The sequence below is a fragment of the Sinohyriopsis cumingii genome, chromosome 13 (genome assembly GCF_028554795.1).
Source record: "Sinohyriopsis cumingii isolate HCF-2022 chromosome 13, ASM2855479v2, whole genome shotgun sequence".
NCBI classification, from domain to species: domain Eukaryota; kingdom Metazoa; phylum Mollusca; class Bivalvia; order Unionida; family Unionidae; genus Sinohyriopsis; species Sinohyriopsis cumingii.
This window is the reverse complement of record NC_142973.1, coordinates 27,980,375-28,005,696: the sequence shown is the minus strand read 5'-3', so window position 1 is coordinate 28,005,696 and position 25,322 is coordinate 27,980,375. Positions and strand designations below refer to the sequence as shown.

Sequence of the window (25,322 nt, the reverse complement as noted above, 5' to 3'; positions counted from 1 at the left end):
ACTTTATGTACACTTTATGCACAACAAAGTATCCCATGTGCATGACAGTGTCCCATGTGCATGACAAAGTATCCCATGTACACAATAAATTGTCCCATGTACACAACAAAGTATCCCATGTGAACAAAAAAGTATCCCATGTGCAAGACAGTGTCCAATATCCACAACAATTTGTCCCTTGTGTACATCAGCATATCCCAGGAGCATGATAAAAGTGTCCCATATCCACAGCAAAGTGACCCTTGTGTACATCAAAGTATCACATGCGAATGACAAAGTGTCCCATATCCACAACAAATTGTCTCTCATGCACATCAGAGTATCCCATGTGCATGACAGTATCCCATGTGCACAATAAAATATCCCATGTGCACAACAGTGTCCCATGTGCAGAACAAAGTATCCCATGTGAATGACAGTGTCCCTTGTGCACATCAGAGTATCTTATGTGCATGACAAAGTTTCCCTTGTGCACAGCAAAGTATCTAATGTGCACAAAAAAGCATCCTATGTGTGCAACAATGTCTACATTGTGAACAACAAAGTTTCCCATGTCCACAACAAAGTGTCCTATGTGTGCAACAAAATATCTCATGTGCATGACAAAGTATCCCATGTACATGACAAAATCTCCCTTGTGCATGACAGAGTTCAATGTTCAACATAAATTATAAGAAATATGTGAGTCCATGATCATACCATATGTAAATAATTAAAACTCATAAATTAAACAGTTTACATTCTTTTTCCTTTGCCAAGTAGCAGAATTCGAAAACATTTGTAGGAAATTGTTATTGCATGTTTCGGTGATAGAACAGTAAGAACATTAAGAGGTGATAAGTTCAACAACTAACTTCCAGTTTTTTCCCAATAAAGCACTTTGATGACTACTTTCTTTAATGTGAATTTTTAGTAACATGCAAAGAAAGCCTGTGGCAGACTGGGTTACAATTGTCGCATCAAAGAGGGACAAAATCTGGAGGTCTACTTAGTGGATAAACCGAGTTATAGGTTTTTTTCTTCTGAAAAGCAGGGAGAATGTTATTGGAGCTTTCTAGGCATCTGCTTTGTGTCCAATTAAGGTAGATGTCCAGTAACGACTCATGGTCCATTTGTACAACTCGGGTACTGTTGAGTCCAGTTAATCAGTTTTGCACATTGAGAGCAGCCTTGTGGGTTTCCCACAATTATTTGACCTCTGTCTCATATATCTTGTCTCTGTGTGCACTTTTTGATCAGAAAAAATGAAAAATATGCCTACAATTTGTCATTAGTGGATGTTCATCCATGTCTCTGTTGGGGAGAGCAAGCTATCAATGGCTAAAGTTGCAGATGGTGATTGCAATGAATTTCTGTTGTTATGTATATTTGATTTGTACTGTGTTTGTTGTCTTAATGGTTGTACGTTATAAATATATATATTTTATTTTTTAAATACCGCTCCAGTGACCTAGTGGTTAGAGCGTCTGTCTCGGAAGCAGGAGGTCATGGGTTCAAATCCCGGCTGAGTCATACCAAAGACTTACAAAAATGGTACTAACAGCTGCCTCGCTAGACGCTCAGCATTAGGAGGTTAGTGTTAGGACTGGTCGGCCTGGTGTCAGGATAATGTGACTGGATGGGACATCATGCTACATATCTGCGGCATGATGCCCCAGTGCTAGACATCACTATAAACTGCCATACTGCAGACATCATAGCAATATGACTGAAAAATTGTTAAAGCTACGTTAAATATGCTAATCACACACACACACATCTATTTTTTACTTGACCTTTTCCAAAATCAAGTTCATGTTGTACCTGACCAGTAACATTTATTTGTAAACAACAGAATAAATAGCTAAAATTTTCTCTGTGAATGTGGATTAAATAATCAGATCATTATTAATGTAAACATGTTTACCTAAATTTGAATTGACAGACAGTTTTGATTCTGACCCTAGAAACTCATAAAATGGAAGTTTTGATTATGTGACAGAGTATTTTTCAGAAAATGGTAATTGCAACTTGCATCAAATAGAGGGGTATATGATTTTGTTTATCTAAAAATTACTTGCCTTAACATCTTGACTCAGAATCAGTCTTATTGTTGTGTTCAGTTTTTCATGGGGGTGGATTTATGAATGAAATTATTATTCACTGGAATTATAGAGTGTTCAATAATATTCTTGGACAGAAACATTAATTTGGAATTATAGTGAAATCAGGTGACATTTTTGGATTATATTATTGTGATACATCAAAAAACTGTTTGCACATTATCACAATCCTGGCCACTGGTACATTAGCATATTCAAGACTACAGGCACATCAATACATTCAGTAGTGGAACTTATTTGGAATGCCACTGGAATTCAATTAGAACTTCACATGTTTTGGATTTTTGATAGAACTTATCTGACAATTTGGGATTTAATTCACAATGTTGTAAGCACTTTTTTTTAAAATTTTCACTTTATATTCTAGGGCAATAAATTATTTATTGAATTTAAAAAAACTTGTTGGTTTTTGCTCTTTTCTGTTAATTAGATTAGGACCTTATAGTTGTAACATTTTCCTTAGTTGAAGACAGTTGAGTTGTAACACTATTTTAAAACAATGTAGCTGGAAATAGAAACATTTAAGGTTTTTGTAGTCATCTGAGTTGCAGTGTAAAGTATTCTTCAGTCGTATAATGTAAATTCGAGGTTATAGTCACACCTGCTATAAGGAAGATTTAATTTATTTTAAGGTTGAAATAATGACAAAAGAGATTAAATTTATGCAGAAGCCAGTACACAGTTTGTCATTTAATCTATGATTTGTTCGTTTTGAAGGAAAGTAGTTCAGAAATGTAAGAACATATTATCATGCTGGTAGATAATTTGTGTACACTAAAGTTAAATGAGAGCAGGAGCTGGAACGGAAAATTCAGTGGTGCAGCTTGTTTCAGGTTAACCAGATATTTAAACGTGTGAATGTCTCCATGATTGCTTGAGCACATGATAAAGCTTTTATTGACAATAATGCCCAAGGAAAATTGGATTAGTAGAATGCAGAACACAAAGTTAAGGAATAAAGTCTGTCAAAGCAATTATCTCTATTAGTGCAATATGTGCTGTTATTTTCCTCTGTACCTCTAAAATGTTGTGTCCCCCCAAATCTGGAGGGTGGGAGACACAGTGACCCCTGACTCTGGGATCCTATGTGCACAAGTGGTCGGTTAATGTAGATGTCCAGCTGTGACTCATGGTTCACTTACACTGCTCAGGTACAGGAGTGTCCAGTTAATGTATATGCCCAACTGTGACTCTTGGGTCTTCTGCACGTCTTCCAGTAGATCAGAAGATAGAGTGCATGTTTAATATTACATGGTAAAATGTTAAATATTTAGTCTAGTCAAACATAATTTCCCCATGAAAAATATATATTTTGGCACTCATTTTCACATGATATTTTGAATAATTGAGTACTTCAGTTGAATTACAGATATTTAGCTGGACTTGATATTTTTACCAGATTGTCAGTATGGTTTCTGGTAGGCAACCATGCTTTTTAAAAATGCCCAATGAACACACTTCTTGTTTGTTTTGTTTCAAATATTCCTTTTTAAATTTTTTTTTTCTTTGAAGCAAATTCTGAGAAAAAAATAGCATTATAAAATTCAGTCTTTTTCAGTCATTATGCAATCTGTTTTTTGATTACAATGTGATATTTGCAGACGTAAAATAATTTTATGCACTAGTTTTAAAATTACCTTATGAAATGATTGACATGATTTTACTATAAAAGAAAATAAATGCAAAGGATGCAGTTTTTTTTATTTATAAATGATGCAGTTTTTCTAATGATCAGTGTCAAAGTTAGTACATGTATTATAAAAAATAAATATCATATTTGTAACCAGAAATTGATTGAAATGTTTTTGTTGTACTAAATTACAAGTTGACAGTGAATCATTACTACTGTATTTAGGAAATATTTTTTCTTTATATTGTCAGAAAGAAAACTGGTTGTTTTGAACTAGAAGATGATGTAGTGCAGGAAGTAAATAAAAAAGATCAGGAAGGCGAGCAAGATAATAAACAAAGGTAAACGAACATATTACTGTAACATTGTCATCAGCATGATGAATGTGTACCCAATTTCACATTTTTGTTTACATGTTACTGTAACATGAATGTTGCCAATACTTGGTACTTGTTAAGTATCTTAATGATGTAATGTTTTCTGAAATTGTGGATGGTTTACAAAAGCTGAAAGGATGCCATTAAATCAGATGATTTCTCAACAATTACCCTGATACATTCATTATGCTTACCTAACAGCTGATAGGCAAAGTGCAGTACTCATCTTGGTCATTTGCTCTATGCCTTTTACATCTTAATATGACAGGGTTCACTTTGTATGAACTATCATGAACTTGTTGATGGTTTGCAATAGCTGAAATGATGCCGTTAAATTGAATGATTTTTCAGTTGTTAACCTTATACAGGTGACGATCGATTTATGCCAATTTGATTTATATGCTTTCAGTTTAATACCATTTATAATTAAGAGATAACATTTTTTTTGTAGCACTGTGCTCATTTTTACACCTTTGCTGGCACCATGTGCCGTGACTTGCATGCAGCTCACATACATGCATTTACATTAATTTCGATGTACACCAGTGTCAGTTTACACCATAACCTCAGCAACGCATCAGTGGCATAAATTGAGTGGCATCATCTGTATACCCATTGCCCGTAACAGCTGATTGGCATAACAATGTGAGAGACGTACTTTGCTCAGTTACTGTATGTCTTTTGCTTGTTATGACAGAGTATATCCATTGCATACATACATACAGCAGTTGTTAACAGTACAGGATATATTGTTAACAACTGCTGATGATGAATATTGATATTGCAACCATGTATACTGCCTCGGATTTCTTAGGTTCTACAATGACTAAGAAACTATGTAGTGGATTATAAATTTGAAATGGTGTTGATTCCAACCATATGTACTCACTTATAAGTGACCTCAAACTGTAAGCAACAAAGATACCTATCTGTTTTAGCATAAGACACCTACAGATTAGGGTCAGTGTTGTTTGTTCTACTAACTGCACCTGACAAATTGCAGAGACCCAGATCTACTGGTGGGTAATATGCTTGCAGATCTGGGTCTGTGCAATGTGACTCGTCTTATAAGCGAGTATATATTGTACTAATCAAATGTTCTATTAATAAACGTGCTTCAGAGTTTAGTAAAGCAGTTTAAAGAAATTGTGTTGGCTTTATCAGTAAAAGCCAGCCATATTTGTAATGTTGTATAATGTGTGCTACAACTAATTCTTTTCAACTTTTGCATTTTCCTAGCGATGTATGTATTCACTATGAAAATCATCCATATTTTAAGGATATTATCAGCAGTAGATCCTACCAAACAGTCCGCTTAAGCAGAGATGAGGAATTGTTTCATTTAATTGGAACCGGATAATTCCTTCATCATAGACAGCAGCATACATAATTGTTTATATGTTTACCAGTTTTGTAAAAGTTGATGGCAGTAAACTAAACTAAACATTCACATGTTTAAACATTGAAGCCTTGATTAGCTTATATCAGAATGTCCCAGTAGGTATGTGTGTAGCAGTGCCTGATTAAGTTAGTAACTCATATGATTGAACATGGGACACGTAAGCCAAAGGTTTAGGGTTCTGGGATAGCTGTTTTGTTGTTACTTGAGAAAGGCACTTAGCTCCCATTTTCTCAGCATGATATAGCTGAATAATGTGCTAAAACTATCGTTAAAAACCAACTAACTGATTAATGAATATAAATTAGTCAACTTTTTTTACAAAACTGGATCTATGAAAATTGAGTTGTAAGTAATAATCCTTATTATATTCCTTAATTCTGATTGATACAGTTTTATTATGATTAAAAACAAATATGGATTTTTGTTGTAATGAAAGCCATGATATTACATGAACCTTGAAATAAAGAAACTATATTTTTGATTTACTTAACTTTGGTTTAAAACGATTTTATTGATCAGATAATGTTATAGTGGGACAAAAATTTGGGATGAATCCTAAATCTAAATTTCATCCCCTGACCAGAAATTAAAAAGAAGCAATCTAATGAGATTAATTCAGGTTGACCAATCGGATAATTTAGACTGAAGTGTAGTTACATTATCATAACCCAACAACTGACATAAAAGATGTACAAAATTAAATTTGTTATTATTGTTGAATTGCTGTTTTTTTGTTCCAGATATTAGCATTGAATTTTCAGATGGTAGATTGTATATTGACATAGGCAACAAAATGATAAGTTATGATACTTGTCTTTATTACTTCCCTCGACCCTCATTCCAGTCATTCCAACTATTTGAACACCAACACCATGTCATTGATTATAGTACATGTAAAAGCTATACAGTCATGTATATGTACAGGTGTCATTTCTGGCTCTCTCAGTGAAGGTTACTCATGCGGCAGAATCTGAATGTACAGGACTATGATGATTCCCAATCTGTGCTAGGCTGATCCCAGCATTAGAGTGTATTCTGAGCAAATCCCAGTTCAAGTAGAATCAGTGCTAGGCTGATCCCAGCTCAAGTAAAATCTGTGCTAGGCTGATCCCAGCATTCGAGTGTATTCTGAGCAGATTTCAGCTCAAGTAGAATCAGTGCTAAGCTGATTCCAGCATTCGAGTGTTTTCTGGGCTAATCCAAACATCACTAGGCTATGTGAAAGACTGATCCCAGCATAATAATATATTCTGGGCTCTTAAGTAAATCTATGTTAGACTGATCCTAGCATTATATTGTATTCTGGGCTAATCCCAGCTTAAATATAATTGGTGCTAGCCTGATCCCAGCATTAAAGTGCATACTGGGCTGATCCCAGCTTAAGTAGACTGTCATAGGCTGATCCTGGCTCAAGTAAAATCTATGCTAGGCTGGTTCCAGCATTCGAGTGTATTCTGGGCCAATCCCAGCTGCAGCAGTAGGCAATGTGCTGTACTGATCCCAGCATAATAATGTATTCTGGGCTGATTCCATTTTAAGTAAATCTATGCTATGCTGCTATGCTGATCCCAACATTACATTGCCTTAAGTATAATTGAGTAAAATATGTACTAGGTTGATCCCAGCATTCGGGTGTATTCTAGGCTGATCCCAGCTTAAATTGGCTATGTGCTAGGCAGATCCCAGCATACTGATCCCATTTTAATTAAATCTATATTAGCCTGATCACTGCATAAAAGTATATTATGGGTTGATCCCAGATTAGTTGATTAGACCTAGGCTGATCCCAGCATGAAGAACGTATACTTATTTTTTTACTATATAAAATTGTAAAAGAAATGTATTAAACAGACATGGCCTATATATTATTAGTATATCATATAAGTAACTTATTGGGGAAAATGCCAAAATGAATTTAATTTTAAAATATATCAAATGAAAGTCTCCAAGAGGATGCCAATTTTGATGTGAATGTCCATTTGGGAGGAATGTCATCCAAAGTACATGACACAAAATGTTTGTATACAACTGTTCCAGAGCAGAAAGAAGTCGATTAGGGTGAACTCTGATGTACCGTGTATAGCATGATGATGATCATCGTCCTGAAGTCTTAATTCTCAGATGCCCTCTGTATCAACTGCAGCTGATGTACCATGTATAGCATGATGATGATCATCGTCCTAAAGTCTTAATTCCACTGGTCAACAGTGAAATCATTACTGACTTGAAAAGGCCCTAATCTGTAGTATTTTGGTGTGCCGAACACGAATATAACCGTGAAAAATTTGTATTGGCTCTCGTTTTGAAGATATTCATATACCTCATTTTCTATGTTTCACTGTGTAAATTTCTCCAGTAGGACTGCAGCAACATCCGGAATAATGATGTAACATTGCATAATACCATCATGCTCACATCATCCACAGTTGATTGCATCATTTTCTGATGCAATGCAATACTAATGCCATGCGGCTGCTGAAGTAAGTTGACGTCAGCAGTGTACTATACATGTGTAGGCCTATTATACTAATGCCAGGCGGCTGCTGAAGCTGACGTAAGCAGTGTACTATATAAAGCCCAATCAGCTAGGTTCAGCATTTAAAATATTTTAGACGTTGTGCGAGACAGTTCAAGCTACTGTTACATAAAACTTATTATTTTATCCATTTACGTACAATAAAGAACAGTAATGCCTCGAAAGTGTGTTAATACCGATGACAATTTTTGCTATATTTGTGGGGAAGTGACATTTGCCAACCAGAAGAAAAGTATCAATTCTCAAGTGAAGAAGGCATATCATCTTTACTTCGGATGCAAGGTTGGTGACCAAGACAAGCCTTGGGCTCCGCATATATGCTGTGCTACATGTACAACACAGCTTTCACAGTGGTTGAATTGCAAAAGGTCATCAATGCCGTTTGCAGTCCCAATGGTGTGGAGAGAGCCAAGCAACCACCTAAATGACTGTTACTTCTGCTTGGTTCCTCCTCTTTCCGGCGGAATAACGAAGCGAAAGAAGTCGAGAATAGTCTACCCAAACATTCCGTCTGCATTGAGACCAGTTCCACATGGTGAGGGACTTCCTATTCCAGAACCTCCAGCAGAATATTCTCTTGATTCATCTGACGAAGACAAAGGTGAGTCGACCTGTTCTTCTCCTGGTCCATCAGCATGCAGTGATCCAGATTTTCACTGTGGTGCATCATCAACCCCACACAGAATAACACAGGAAGAACTAAATGACCTGATTCGTGATTTGGACTTATCAAAGAACAAGGCAGAATTGCTAGGATCAAGACTCCAACAATGGAATCTTCTAGAAGAAGATGTCACAATTACTGCATATCGAAAGCGCCACCAGCAATTGGAGCCTTTCTTCAGAAAGGAAAGTAATCTGATATTCTGTTCCGATATTGAGGGCCTCATGAATGCTTTAAAAATCACTCATGACCCACAAGAATGGAGACTATTTGTGGACTCTTCGAAACTGAGTCTCAAGGCTGTGCTTTTGCACAATGGAAACATTCTTCCATCTATTCCAGTAGCGTATGCTGTCCACATGAAAGAGACATACGATAACTTAAGGCAGCTACTGAATTCCATTGAGTATAACAAGTACAGCTGGCACCTCTGTGGTGATTTGAAGGTAGTTGCCCTTTTAATGGGACTGCAGCAAGGATATACAAAATACATGTGTTTCTTATGCGAGTGGGATAGCCGAGCAAGGGAAATGCACTACATGAGGAAGGAATGGACTCACAGGCAGAATGTAGCCATTGGAGAGAAGAATATCCAACACCCAGCTCTGGTTGAGGCTCAGAAAATCTTGCTACCACCCCTTCACATCAAACTAGGTTTGATGAAGAACTTCGTGAAAGCCATTGACCGGACTTTGCCAGCATTCCGATACCTGCATGAAAAATTCCCTCGACTCAGCGAAGCAAAGATTAAAGAGGGAGTTTTTGTGGGTCCTCAGATTCGAGAGCTTTTCAAAGATGACCGGTTCAACAACTTGCTGGAAGGTGACGCGAAACAAGCATGGAATGCTTTTCGCCTAGTTTCTACAAACTTCCTCGGAAATGTTAGGGCAGAAAACTACAAGGAACTAGTAGAAGACATGTTGATGAAGTATAAGAAACTTGGCTGCAATATGTCTCTAAAGATTCACTTCCTTCATTCCCATTTGGATTTCTTTCCTAGCAACTGTGGTATTGTTAGTGATGAACACGGCGAACGTTTTCATCAAGATATCGCAACAATGGAACAAAGATACCAGGGAAAATGGTCCACTACAATGCTGGCTGACTACTGCTGGACACTCCTCAGAGATGCTCCCGAACAGCTGTACAAGAGACAGGCGAAGAAATCTAAGATGTAGTCAATGACTTGATTTTTTATAGGTAGGCTATTACAGTTGACCTTTTACTATTGGAATGCATTTCGTTATGTAAACATTAATTTCTTGCAGATTACAAAAAACTAGAGCCAATTTTGCAATTTGACTGTCATATTCGTGTTCAGCACATAAAAATTGATAAGAATTGACTAATTTTATTTCAGTAACATGACTTTTGTGAAAATTTGTTGTCCAGTGTTCTCAATAGACTCTGTATCAACTGCAGCTGATGTACCGTGTATAGCATGATGATGATCATCGTCCTAAAGTCTTAATTCTCAATAGCCCTCTGTATCAACTGCAGCTGATGTACCGTGTATAGCACGATGATGATCATCGTCCTAAAGTCTTAATTCTCAATAGCCCTCTGTATCAACTGCAGCTGATGTACCATGTATAGCATGATGATGATCATCGTCCTGAAATCTTAATTCTCAATAGCCCTCTGTATCAACTGCAGCTGATGTACCGTGTATAGCATGATGATGATCATCGTCTTGAAGTCTTAATTCTGAATAGCCTTCTGTATCAACTGCAGCTGATGTACCGTGTATAGCATGATGATGATCATCGTCCTAAAGTCTTAATTCTCACATGCCCTCTGTATCAACTGCAGCTGATGTACCGTGTATAGCATGATGATGATCATCATCCTAAAGTCTTAATTCTCAGATGCCCTCTGTATCAACTGCAGCTGATGTACCATGTATAGCATGATGATGATCATCGTCCTGAAGTCTTAAGTCTCAAATGCCCTCTGTATCAACTGCAGTTGATGCACTGTGTACAGCATGATGATCATCGTCCTGAAGTCTTAATTCTCAATAGCCCTCTATATCAACTGCAGCTGCAGTTATAGCTGATCTAATACGAAAATAAAGACCAGAAAAGTTTTGCTAATCATAGCCCAGGCGTCCCAGCAGGAGCTTCAAGTATGATGGAAAAAGTTCCCTACTAAAAGGAGGTCATGAATAAAGGAGCATTTGCACCTTGACTGCCAACCAAAGCACTGTCACTGCTGACTCAAACATGTCAATATTTCTTTGGAAGATCATTGTTTACATGTTCCAACAATGCAAAACTCATCGTTAAAAGTATTTGGATGAGGTTAGTCCAACGGTGTGATCGAATACAAACAGGATTAAATGTCATGATGAAAACTACATATACTGAATTTTTTTTTTTTTACTACTCTATATTGTGTTTATTAGACCCTGACATGCTTTTATTTTTCACCCACTGTAGTACCTGGCTGCCTTTGTAAAAGTCCATAGCAATCAAACATTTTCGTCAGGAAGTTTCTTGTTGTCAGTTTATGTGCAGATCATTCAATCTTCATGACTGAATAGACTTTGGTTAAGCTATATTAGTATTAAATTTAGAACAACAATATTCAGTTTGAGTAAATGCACTTACATGACCACATTGACATATACTATAGATAACGTTCAGATTTTTGTTTGTACCTACATGCCATCATTAGTCTCAAGGAACAGTCATACATGTGGTTATACAGAGACACCCATAGTTACATCCCAAGAAACTTGCAAAGTTTTTGCATATAAGTTTATCAGCCAATCAGATAGTCCCTTTCATATAGTTTAAGATATGGTTATTCAGTAAACTGGGACATTTACAGTTAGTGGCAACACATGATAAATTGCTCAATTGATATCCAGATTCCTGAAAGCTGCAATTTGATTGGCTAAATAGTAGGATTACCAATGCATGGCCCAGTGTATGTCTGTCAGATCTTCAGATCTCCTTATGAAAAGGTTAATGGAAATCAGACCCCATTTTCATAAAATGTCTTGGCTTTAAGTATGTGCATTGATTTTATTTTCGAATCTCATAATTTGGATGGTACAAAAGGAAGAAAATGTCATTAAACCTTTTGAAATCAGAACATGAAGAAAATATATGGAATCCTCAGTGTGTAACAATTCCATGTAGTAGTAAAATTTTGAGTGAAAGTACATACAAAGTTTAAATATCTTTTAAGGAAGATTGATTGAAGTTGTTTGACCTTAGACATTTTTGAACTAATTGAAGCTTTCACAGAAAGATTTAGATGGTTACCACTTTGAACTTCTATTAATTTCAAGGTATTTTTAAGTAATGGGTGGAAAGGGAGGTGCATTTTGATTGATGATCATTTTAAGCCCATACAGCCTTTTTTCTTATGAAATTATGGCAGATTTGTATATCAAAGGGATTTTGCCAGTAATTTGCCCAATGAAGCTGGGTACCACAAAAAATTTGTCCTGCTGTATATCGCAGTATTTCTGAACATGCAATAATTTGTACGATGGTATACTACAGTTATATTAGGGACCAACTCAATTCAGTGTTCTGGAGCAGGGTCCTGACACTTGATTGTTTAATTTCTCTTATCAGTAGCTGAAAAAATCTTGTTCAAATTTATAGTAAAATAATGCATTATATTCATGTTATTATTTGTAAAAAATATTATATATCTTGAGATACTGGGGAAGACATGGTTCTAACATTATAGATCGGCTGATAAAAATATGTAGAGTTGATACTAAAGATTTCTAGCTTTACTTTTGATATAAGAGGCTGGGAAACTTTGGGATGCCAACACCTAGGCAAGATATTTATCAGAGAGGAAACTTTTTTATGGACTTTAGTAATTATGTAAAGTCTACAGAAAACAAATGCAGTCTTGAAAATCCTATATTGATTCAGAGTCTTACAAAGGATTACATATTTAACACATTCATATACATATACCAGGAAATAACTAAAACATGTTTTATTTTTAGTCCAGAATTTGTCTGAAAGTTGAATTTGGTCTGAAATTGTTTGACAACATTCAATTTGGCATGTGTAACATGTGTCAGAATGTGATTAAAGGATCATAATGTAATTATATTTGTAATATTCACTATTAATTTGTAACAGATTCAACCATTATGCAAAAAAAGGTAGTTGTTTTGAAACTATTCTATCACAAATAATGAAAACATGCTGTTAATATCATTAAAATCATAAGAAGAGTCCTCACAAATAGCTGTACATTTCTTATTGGTGGAAATAGTTACCAGTACAGTGAAAAAGTACTTTGGTCTGTACCACTGGAAAAAATACCATGGCAAACGGTATACAGGTAATAGAACACACCTCAATTGCCCACCCTTAAGTCCTTAAATTATTTACAAGCCAAACATTGCCTCTCCCCTGTGCCTCCCCCCAGTTTTCCATATCATAGGAGAAACACTATATTTCCATTTTAAAAAGTGATGGGAGGAAATGAATTTTTCAGTGTACAGTGATCCCTCATTATAACACACTCCGTGGAATATGCTTGCTTGTAGTGAGACTACCTTATAATGTAGTACATTATACCAAATGCACATATTTATAAGTCAACTCCAATTGCAAACTGCACAGACCTAGATCTGTCATCACATAATGTGCTGGCAGATCTTGGTCTCTGCAGTTTATTAGGAGTAACCAATAGAACAAGCAACATATACCTTGATCCGCAGGCATATTGTGCTAAATGGGTTCCATGTGTATACTTGCCTTATAATAGAAACAGGCTAGGCTGTGCTGTGAATTACTGGATTTTCCAAGTAAAGTAATTGTGATAATTCACCATAGTGAAATACAATCAATATTTTCACTGTTGTATTGATAGCATGTTAACTGTGCAGTTCGAAGATATTCTTAGATGCTTACATGTCTGATTGGTAAATATGGCCGTTTCCTGTTAAAGACAACTTGAGCTGTTTCTTCAAGCTGATATCTTCAATATAATGAAGGGCTTATAGTGAGGGAGTGCTGCATGTTTTGTATTGAAATTAAATAAGAAAAAGGCAATGACATTCATAACTCATTATTCAGTCACCTGTTGATTAGTCTTCAAAGGTGTATCATTAAAGGAGATAATTTTTAGTTTTGAATCATTGTGTTTTGTATGTTAGTTGTTTTGATTGATCATTGTCAGCATGTGCCAAGTCCACTATTTAGTGTTATATATATTTATAATTATATAGTTTGTATTGTCTGTTTGACTTTTGTCCATGATTGAGGATAGTTTTAGTGTGTACCTGATTTTTGTCTCGTTTGTAAGATAGATGTTTACTTATGTTTGAATTTAAGATCTAGCCTTGATTATGCCCTTAGAAGTTTCTCAAAGCGAACTTGTTTGCAGTTTGGGGTAATTTTCCATTGAGAGTTTTTTCAGAAAAAGTTTTTTGTGTCGTGGATCAAGTGGGGATATAAGTTTCCAATCAACAAGATTATTCATTCCTCCTTTAATTTCATTCTAGAACTATTTACTTCTGTGTTCATATCTAATTTGAGAGAAAATGTTTATTTAACAATTATTAATTGGAATTAGAAATTGCTTATACATTTTTGGACTATATGTATATTTTGGGATTATTGAGACTCATTTAAAGACATTACAGATTATGTCCTTGTGCTTCATCAAGACTTTTGGTACATTGGCACATTTAAGATTGGAAATGATGTGGAACACCACTGGAATTCATTCAGAACACTATACCTTTGGACTTGTGATAGAACTCTTAGGATTATTTGGGATTTTATTCACAGTACTATCACATAGGGTTTTGTTATTAGGCTGAAGAAGAAAAAAAACAACTGCTCTGGTGGCCTAGTGGTTAGAGCATCTGCCTCAGATGCTGGAGGTCGCGGGTTCGAACCCAAGCCGAGTCATACCAAAGACTTACAAAAATGGTACTAACAGCTGCCTCGCTTGGCGCTTAGCATTAAAAGGTTAGTGTTAGGACTCATCGGCCTGGTGTTGGGATAATGTGACTGGGTGGGACATCATGCTACAAGTCTTTGGCATGATGCCCCAGTGCTAGACATCACTATAAACTGTCACACTACAGACATTGTAGCGTCATGACTGAACAATTGTTAAAGCTACGTTAGATATCTAAATCACACCCTCACCATGCTATAAGTTTCTTTTAAATTTCACTTTGTATTCTAGGGAAATAAATTATATGTTAAATTTTACTGAACTTCTGTCAGTTTAAGACCATAGAATCATAACAGAGATTGTTTCTCATCTGGGATATTACATTTTAGAGATATTCAAAATTGCCTTTTGAAATTTAAATTGACATTGTTTCAGAATTTTCATTGTCCCTGGTAAAGCTTTTAATTTCACATATTTGAGAAATATTTAGTGAAACCAACAATCATTCACAACGTCATATAAGGTAGTTAACTTTGTTTCAAATCCTACTCAGGAAGGTTTAAAATCTATGGAAAAAGATGAGTTGCCTGAGCTTGCCAGACATTGTGCTATTTCAGAAGTAAAGGCATCTTTAACAAAACAAGAAATAAAAAGTGTTTTCATCCAGTATTTGGTGGGAAAAGAAATTTTGGATCAAAGTGCTTTGATTAGTAAGTCTGTATCTGGTTTTGATAGTAAATTAAAAGAACTACAGTTAAAAAATACAGATGGAATTGGAATTATCAAAACTTCACCTTCAGAAGAAAATGGTGGAATTGAAAATTCAGAAATAGAAAAAGGTGAGGGAAATGCAAATGCAGAGAGAGTGTGTGAGAGAGAAATTCAAAGGCAGAGAGAAAAAGGAGAGAGTGAAGAGTTAATTACAAATGCTGAGAGAGAGAGAGAGAGAGAGAGAGGGGGGGATAAACAGGAAAATGCAGTTGAAATTAAAAGAATTAGAACTGACATTGGAACACCCCTCTTTTAGAGGTTTTGATGTATTAATGTATTGCCTATAAATAAAGAGAAAAAAAAGTAGATCAATATTTGCCTCATTTTCAGAAATTGCTGAAAACTTGAGAGCTGACTATTATTACAAAGCATACTTTTTGGCAAAGTTTGTAAAGCCTATACAATAGGGTGCAGATTATGATATGGTTAAGAGAGAGTGAGAGAGAGAGAGAGAGACACACACACACACACACACACACACACACACACACACAATATGTCCGGATTAACAAGTTTTCTCTTGAATCATGCACATTTTTATTTTACGATGTCATCACACATTTACATGTATATGCTAGCTGTAAATGTACTGTATATTCAATAATGGTTGAAATAAATTAATGAATACATCTATTGGCGGTTGTTTATTTCACATTATTGATGGCGGCATGATGGGCCGACATGTCTGAGAACCATATAAAGACGGCATCATCGACTTTGTTGATATTTGGCCTGGTGAGCTTGGGTTAGGTCTCCTGAGTCGGCAGGTATGGAAAACCATTTGTCCTTGTTTTTTTATGATGTCTGCAATTGTCGACTTGCTGATGTCTAAGGATGAGTAAGCTATAATATGCTGGTGTTTATCTTGAATGTTAGCTTTTGGGTGATCTTGTGTTTATCTTGAATGTTAGCTTTTGGGTGATCTTCTTTGTGCTGGCATGTCTTCTTTTTTATGCTGGCCGGTATCTCTACTCGTCTATGCTTGCTTGATGGTGTCGCCATAATATATGTAAAAAGTACAACAAATACAAACTGATATCTCGCAGTTAAATGCGTTATGGTAAACTAATAAAATGCAGTCATTTTTATAAGTTGTATTTTACAGCTGTTATAGCTGCTAATGAGCCGATAATAGATGTCCCCATTTTATTCAGAAATGAGGCCCTATACTGTCCACAGTTAATACTGTCAATCAACTGAATTTGTACAGCCATCAATAAACTGATTGTTACCTACAATTGGTAAACAACAAAGAGGCTTAATGATACACTTAATTTATTTACCATATGTTATGTCAAAAAGTGTGGACGATTTGATCCCAACGTGTTTATTTAATTAACACCCCTGTTGGCGACTAGCTAAAACAGACATTGTTTATACAATCATTGTTTACAATATGGCCACACTAAGTTTTTCCACACACATGATCACATGATCAATTGATAACTTTAACATACCACTAGAATTTGACCAATCAGAGATTGTTACATTGACACATCTCCAAATTTGCGTAGGTGAATCTGTATTATCTGACTGACTGTATTTTCATACATTTTTTGAATTTTCTTATTAGATTATCAGATTATTTCCAGATTATCGATACAAGTTTTAAAGTAATTTTACACTTTGGTCCCCGATTTTGATTTCTTGATTAACAGAGCAAATTAACATTTAGGAATTCCGTTCCTGTTGAATAATTTCCAGATAGCGAGGTTTATGGATAAATGGAGTCTGGATTAACGAGGCTCCACTGTATATATAAGCATGAATTACCATCAAGTTATTATTGAACAAAGAAGGAATGAAAAAATATACAAAGCAGCATATGTGTATGTAAGTAACTAATTCAGAATAAATATGTTAATTAGTAAACAGTGTTAAATGCTTTAAAAATTGACAAGAAAGAAAGAAGATTGGATATAAAACATGGGTTCTATAGAAAAAATGGCTGCCACATGCATGGTACCTAAATACACATAGCTTGAACTGCAGATTTGAACTGTTGTCAAGATGAATTCACATGTACTCAAATATCAACAATCAAATGGAACTTTCACCTTTTATTGTTTTGTTTTCTTTTTATTGGTTCATTTTCATCAAAAGTCTGTTTCCTGAAATTGAAAACACTTTTTGGCCTTCCCAAATCTGTCAGGTCCGATCAGTGGTCAAATTTTACATCTGGAAGTTTCCAACAAGTTATGTATGAATTGGCATTCAACAGTTCAAATCCTTCTGTCACCCTAAAAATCAAGGGAATATGGAAGATTTCATCAAGCATTGAAGGACATGACACAGAAAGGATATGATACAGTGGTATTGCTTTGATATCAGAAAAGATTAGGATGAGGGTAATCATTTGCTGTTGTTCGCTGTTATGGAGTCAGTTCAAGAATCATTAAGTTTTAGTCCGTTTGAACTAGTTTCTAGATATACTGTCTGAGGACCATTGATGCCATTAAAAGAGAAAGTTCTTTCAGCTGAAGATTCAGAAATGAATCTTCTTGATTATGTCTCTGATTTCAAATATAAGTTGTCAAAGGCTTGTGAAGTAGTAAGAACTAATCTTCACTCTACTCAGTCAGGAATGAAATTAAGGTATGACAGAACTACAAAGGAAGATTTTTTTTCAGCCTGGTGATAGAGTTCTGGCTCTCTTGTGCTTCTGGCTCCCTCATGCATACCTCAAAATCATCTTCAGGCTAAGTATTATGGTCATTATACAATTGAAAAGAAGGAAAGTGACTTAAATTATATTATGAACACTATTGTGGAGATAACAGAAATGGAAACAGCTTTGTAATATAAATATGTTAAAGAACTATTTTAGTAGAGATAGTCCTGTTAATCATTCAATCAATTTAGTTGTACCTGTCACCTGTCACCCACAGTGAGGATGTAAATGATGGAATGCAGTCTGACTGTAATGTCTTTGTTTTAACCAATCTTCACAATTCCGAAATATTAAACAATATGGACCAGAAACGTTTACATCTACAAGCATGAGAAAAGAATGAACTAAAACAGCTATTATTTGAATATGAACTCTTGTTTCCAGGTGTTCAAGCAAGAACAAATAAAATCTGCCATGACATAGATTCTACAGCTGTGAATCAGCATCCTTTCAGGATGAATCTTGTAACGTTGCCCTCTTAGTAAGAGGGATGGTTAATTGGGTTTGGCTGCATTATCCAGAGGATGACCTCCCTTGATATTATAGCCTGGCAGGAGTGAAAAGAAGAATGGAATTTCAACAGAGAACTGAGCGAGAATACTGGGGAGAAATAAACAATACGAGCCCCCTTTGACAAGAAAATAACAATTTTAATCAGAACAAATTAAAATGGTAATTCAAATTCAAGTTCGATTGTATAAGTAGAATTTAACAGGTGTGTCCAGTTTGGATTTATTACATCATCATAATGAGAGGTGTAAAGAGCTCAATGTCCACAATTGATTGCATCACTTTCATTCACTTTGACCATATATCAACGTCTCCTAGTTCATCCTTCCTGAACTCTAGGTTGTCCCCTTCATGAACTTCCAGGTCCCTTTGTTCTGACCTCGGCCTTCTTCCTTTCTTTTCCCCATACTCCTGTCTTTGGACTGTCTCATCCTTTTCTCTGAAAGCTGTTCCTCATTGCTGTATTTTCAGGACTTGTGTGTCCTAGCACTAAACATGCCTTTCCTTTTACACGACGACCAACTGGTCCCTTTCTTGTTTCACAAGGAAAGCACTAATCTTCAGGCTTCCATGGAGTTGACTAAGTTTCCCCTTCTAGGAAAATTTCAGGCTAAAGAATTTACACTAGGGTTGTCACTTTAAAGTCAGATTGCTCTTAAGTGTACGCCCTAATTTATTCTACCCAATTGTGGGCAAGGGTCCCTAATCTTTCCCAAAGAAATAGTTTCTTTCATCAGATTTAGACAGCTCAGAATCTGTGTACAACAGTGCGTGACAGTTTCCCTTTGAAAATATGATAAGTGGACATAGGTTCTTACCAAGCAGTTAGGGTTGGTAGCTCAAATGTTTATTTCTAAAGACTGTTTGAAGATACCCCAGTCAATTTCACTGGGTTGGAAATATTGTTCCTTTGAAGATTACACTGACATGGGGTGAGATGAACGATGAAAGTTTGAAGTGACCTTTTACAAAGACTTCACTGGCTTAACTGTGATAAGACTTTATTTGCTAAATGCATTCAACTTTAAAACTTCTGTAATTCAAAATTCAATACTTCACAAATCTTCTCAAGCAGGAATGTTTGAAAAAATAAATTCAGTATTTGCTGGAGAATGATTTTGTTGAACCAAGTAAAAGTAACTGGAGTTCACAATATATTCTTGTACCAAAACCATGTAATACCTTCTGCATGTGTACCAAATGGAATGAGGTCTGCAGAAAGATGATTTCCAGTAGTTGATTGCTGAAACTGGGTGAGTTATATCAGCATCTGAACAGTGAATGATATTGTCTTGGTCTCAGCATGCATTATGTTTCTATATTTCAAGCAAGTTCAGTTCCCCAGTTATTTTTAAAAGATCATTTTCATTTGATAGTGATATTCCTTTTGAATATTTAGATTTTCCGTTGTTATCTTTAGTTTTTTAGCTGCTGATGGTATCAAGGCATCCAAATGCCTACATGTTGACATTGGGACTTGAAGTACTGTTAAGTACATGTTTATAAGGTCTGTGTTGTTTATTCAGCTGATTACTCTTAACAAACTGAACAGACCCAGATCTGCCAGTTTATTATACGATGTCAGATCTGGGTCTGAGCAGTTTGCAGTTGACATTGTCTTATAAGTGAGTACGTATGATAGCATGTGTCATCAGACATTGCATGGATACAGAAAGAGTTTTTAACTGGAATTACTACATGCGAGTTATTCGTCTTCTCATCTCACCTAGGTCTGTGAGTGCTTATCAAAACAATTCACAATTTATTTAATTTTCTATTGTTTTCTATTATTTCTTTTAATATCTTAAAATATAAAATTTGTAGATTAAATTTTCTCAGTATACCTAAAAATAATCCATCTGGTTATATGGACTGGCTACTCATTTTTTACTGCAGTCTGCAGTGAAATTAGCTGGCATTGGACCAGCAACTTGCAGCAATTTCACAGGCAGATTGAAACTATCATTAACAACTGTGAAATTTTAAAGTACTGGACTTGTTTTTTATGTGTACTCCATCTTTTTGATTTGTATGCTTTCTCCATACATATGGTTTTGCCCATGTTCATCTGTTCTGTCATATCCATCACAGATTTCATTTTTACTTAAGAAATTTTCAAGAACCAAAATTATCATGAGATTTTTCTCTAATGAAAAAAAAAACAATACCTGGTCACTTACAAAATTGTTACTATTTTCAGCAAAATTGTTTAGAGTAGTGGCTCTTGTTGGACTTACTGCTTTTCCTTGCTTTTGATTGCTTGGGGTATACGTGTCATATTGATATATTTGTAATAGGAAAAAAAATCTCAAAATATTTTTTTGTTCTGACTAGAACTATATTTTTTGTCTCTTATACATAATGAAGAAGGTACACAGAGAACAAAAGTCTTTGTCTACAGTTGTACATGACAAAATGACATTAGCTGCAACAGCTGCAAGCCTTAGACATAAATATAGAATTACTGAGGATATAGGATTACTTATGTGGTAACACATGTAAATAAAACTTGCACATGTCATATCAAATTACTTAAATATTGCATGTCAGATTAGTAACTTCAAAAGGACTGGTATCATGTGATACAGGTAAATTCAGGTAATTTGCAATTTATGTTACACACTTTGAGAAACTCTTCATTATTGTTTAGTTCTGAAAATTTTGTTAAGATCTGAAACTATGTGATTATTTAATCCTTGTCATGCCTAAGATATGCAGTCACACCTACAATAGTAACTACTTGCATATAGAGACAACCTGTATAAAAGTTCAGTACTAAATATTGTGATAAAGACTAGTACCATTCCCAGTTCTTTATCTGAATGACCTTAATCTGTGATTAAGATTCTTGGATCACTGACTGAAGTATTCCTGATCCATCCTGAATATTATAAACCCTGGATATTTGCACCTGATCTCAAATCTTTGGTGCACAATTAGTACTTATGGTGTGTATATTTTTTCATATATGGCAGAATATTTATATGCACAGTGGAAAAATTAGGTGTGATGGAATTGAGATACATGCCACACCTTTCTGCTCATTTATGAATAGCTGATATAGAGGATGATTGGAGGGAGGTTCATATAGAGGATGGTTGGAGGGAGGTTCATTTGCCCCACTTTCCCTTTTTCTAGTTAACATTAAACTAGTTGAGAACTATCTTGAACAAAACAAAACAGATTAAGATGTTCATTTAAAGCAAAAAACCACCCCACCTACAACTCCTCTCATGCTGTACAATAGATTTCAAGATCTTCCTTATGTATAATGCAAGCTGAACTTCAAACAATATAGACAACAGATTTGTCTTGTGTATAATGCAAGTTGAACTTCAAACAATATAGACAACAGATTTGTCTTGTGTATAATGCAATCTGAACAGCAAACAACATAGACAATAGATTTGTCTTGTGTATAATGCAATCTGAACAGCAAACAACATAGACAATAGATTTGTCTTGTGTATAATGCAAACTGAACAGCCAACAACATAGACAACAGATTTGTCTTATGTATAATGAAAACTGAACAGCAAACAACATAGACAATAGATTTGTCTTGTGTATAATGCAAACTGAACAGCAAAAACATAGACAACAGATTTGTCTTGTGTATAATGCAAACTGAACTACAAACAACATAGACAACAGATTTATCTCACATATAATGCAAACTGAACTACAGACAACATAGACAACAGATTTGCCTTGTATATAATGCAAACTGAACTGCAAACAACATAGACAACAGATGTGCCAGTGCATTGTGATATGGCAGGTCTACATCTTCCATGCTTGAGATAATGGTTGGTTGAAAGAGAAAGGTACATGTGGTAGTGGTTGGTTTTTAATGCAATTTTAAGCACTTTCCTCCTCGGCTGTATCATGCTTAGGAAGGGAGCTACGTTCCTTTTTGAAGGACACTCTTAAGTCATGTGACCCAAGCTGGCATGGGTGAGTGTCAAGCCGGCAACACAGGGACTATGAGTCCCACTATTTATCAAATTGAGCTACCTTGTCCCCCAAGGATACATATTGATTACATGAGATTAAATATTTTATCTTTAGTGAGTTAAATGTATTCCATCCATATTTAAAAAATATGGTATCTCTAGTCAGTTAAATTTCATCCATCCTTATTGAAGAAAATATGTTATTTCTAGTCAGTTTAATTTTATCTCTCATCATTGAAAAACATATGGTATCTCTAGTCAGTTAAATGTCCTCCATCAGCATTGATGAAAATCCAGTAAGTTAAATGTCATGCATTCCTATTGAAGAAAATACAGTACATGTATCTCCAGTCAGTTAAATCTCATCCATCATTATTGAAGAAAATACGGTATCTCAGGTCAGTTAAATTTCATCAATCGGCATTGAAAATGTTATGGTATATCTAGTTAAATGTCTTCCATCAGCATTGAAGAAAATCAAGTATCTCACGTTAGTTAAATGTCATCCTTCCACATTGAAAAAATACATCATCTCTAGTAAGTTTAATGTCTTCCATCTGAATTGAAGAAGATATGGTGTCTCTTGTCAGTAAAATGTCCCTCATCCACACTGAAGAAAATTTTAGGAGCTTGTACAGTGAAAAGTGATTTGCCGTAAAGAAGCAATGTTGGGTATAATCATAACATCATAACACTTCATGGTGACTTACAATTTTTCCCATGGCTTACAAATACTATTGTACCTGTGTAAAAAAATACCTGTACATTAAAAGACACTTTTAATTCTTATTCCTGCAGATTTGGAAAAGCGGAAATGGCAGTTCTAAAACCACAGTCATGTCCTTTTCACTTCTTGAACGTTAGGATTGAATACACTTATTGATTTTTTTCACTGTTTATTTATTCTGTCTCCCAGTTTTATTTTAAACAGTTGTTTGCTACACATGGTGTATGTCTTGGCATTTTAATTTTGTCCTTGTTACCCCTTCTAACAGCAATAGTGTCTCAAAATTGGTGGTTTTTAAAAATTCTAAAAATATTTTTAAGCAGCAAAGGGTAGCTATTTTATTTTCCTTTCCCTATCCTTGCATTTTGCATTATACAGACTCACCTGCCATTCATTTATTCACCTTACTTATGCGATGAATTCTGATATTCCTACATGTGGTAAGCGAGGGTCGGTGGTTCTTTCCAGGGTTTTCCCGGGTTCTTCCTCCACCATTAATACTGGCCGCCATGTATAGCCTATCGTGTGCTGAAAAATGGCGTTAAACCCCACAACAACAACAACAACAACAACATGTGGTAAGCAGGTTACATACCACTTCTCTTCATCTATCATGATTGGTGATGAAAATCAGTTCCTTTTTCCATTTAGTTTTGGATAACCTTCTTCAATCTTTCCCTATATTTGGCAATTATATCCTACTGGTTTTATGCTAGTTACAGTAGTTCTTTCCTGTTGTTTTAACCCTGATTGACTTGTTTTATTGCTCTTTCTGTCTTGAAATCTTAGCATTGTTTCCTTTTTAACATTTATTCTTAGTGAATCCCCCATGTAAGGTGTTTTTTTAATGAACAAATTATATTATTGTGGACTTACTCCACAGTGTACCTGGTGTACACTAACTTGGAATTTTTTTATTGTTCAACAAATCTTTACAACACTTTTATTTCAGTAACAATGCCTAAGCATGGTGTGGGTTAGTGTTGCCACAGGAAATCCCCCTGTGACCCACCACTTGCTTATCCTCCACATGCTGTAAGAGGACAGGTGGCTGTCTATTTGTAGCCTTTGGTCAGACAAGGATAACCAATCTCACTGAGAGTTGATGGACCTACCAAGTGAGGAATACCGTATCCTCATCTTTTTCAGAGTTTTCTGGGTTCTCTTTCTCCGAGTCCTTCTGGTCTTAGAGAAGGATGTCTCAGTCTACCCAGAGACTCTTAGGGTTAGTGGGTCCACTCTCAAGAAGGTTATAAATGTGTGGAGAGTGAGTGTTGTACCTCTCGTAGGAGCAGCACGTCCCCATTCCTGAGGACAGAGAGCGAATCACATTCTCCCAAGAGAGAGAAAATGCACCTTCCCTTTACCTCTAGGACAGTACCCTTTTGTGTCCTAAAGTGTAGAGATCATGTCCCCCTCCAACCATGCAAGGGCAGAAGCAGTACCCTCTCATATCTAAAAAAGCAGAGTGAGTCCCACCTCCTTGCCAAGAGGGACAAACACTCGACCAGATCTCTTGTTTCTGCCTCACTTGGTTATGATCAGCAAGCTCTTTCAGAGGTTTAGCAAGGGCCAAGTTTTTGCTGGGAAATGTAGGGCAGGGGTCTAAAAGTCAAACCACCCTGAGGGCTGCATGAGGACATTTACGATGGTCTGAGGGCTGCACCACATTTGTTATCTCTCATGACACCTTGTGACACCAATCATTTTGGACTGCTCTGATGGCCTAGTGGTTAGAGCATCCACCTCAGATGCAGAGGTCATGGGTTCGATCCCCAGTCAATCATACCAAAGACTTACAAAAATGGTACTAACAGTTGCCTTGCTTGGTGCTCAGCATTAAGAGGTTAGTGTTAGGACTGGTCGGCTTGGTGTCAGGATAATGTGACTGGGTGGGACATCATGCTGCGTGTTTGCAGCATGATGCACCAGTGCTAGGCATCACTATAAACTGTCACACTGCAGACATCATAGCGCTATGACTGAAAAATTGTTAAAGCTACATTAAAAATCCAAATCACACACCCAGTCATTTTGTGGACCATAGGATACAGCTTTGCAGCCCGTGGGCTGTATGT

The 25,322-nt window shown here is 35.8% G+C and overlaps 1 protein-coding gene across 1 annotated transcript in view; it reads left to right on the top strand.

Annotated features, from left to right (window-relative positions):
* The window catches only part of LOC149785101 (tRNA (guanine-N(7)-)-methyltransferase non-catalytic subunit wdr4-like), a 45,583-nt gene that overhangs the window by 11,221 nt on the left and 9,040 nt on the right, over positions 1-25,322 (top strand). The window contains exon 2 of the mRNA XM_089978869.1: positions 3,984-4,073. Within this exon, the coding sequence (XP_089834995.1) occupies positions 3,984-4,073 (90 nt within the window). The remainder of the gene's footprint in view (positions 1-3,983; positions 4,074-25,322) is intronic.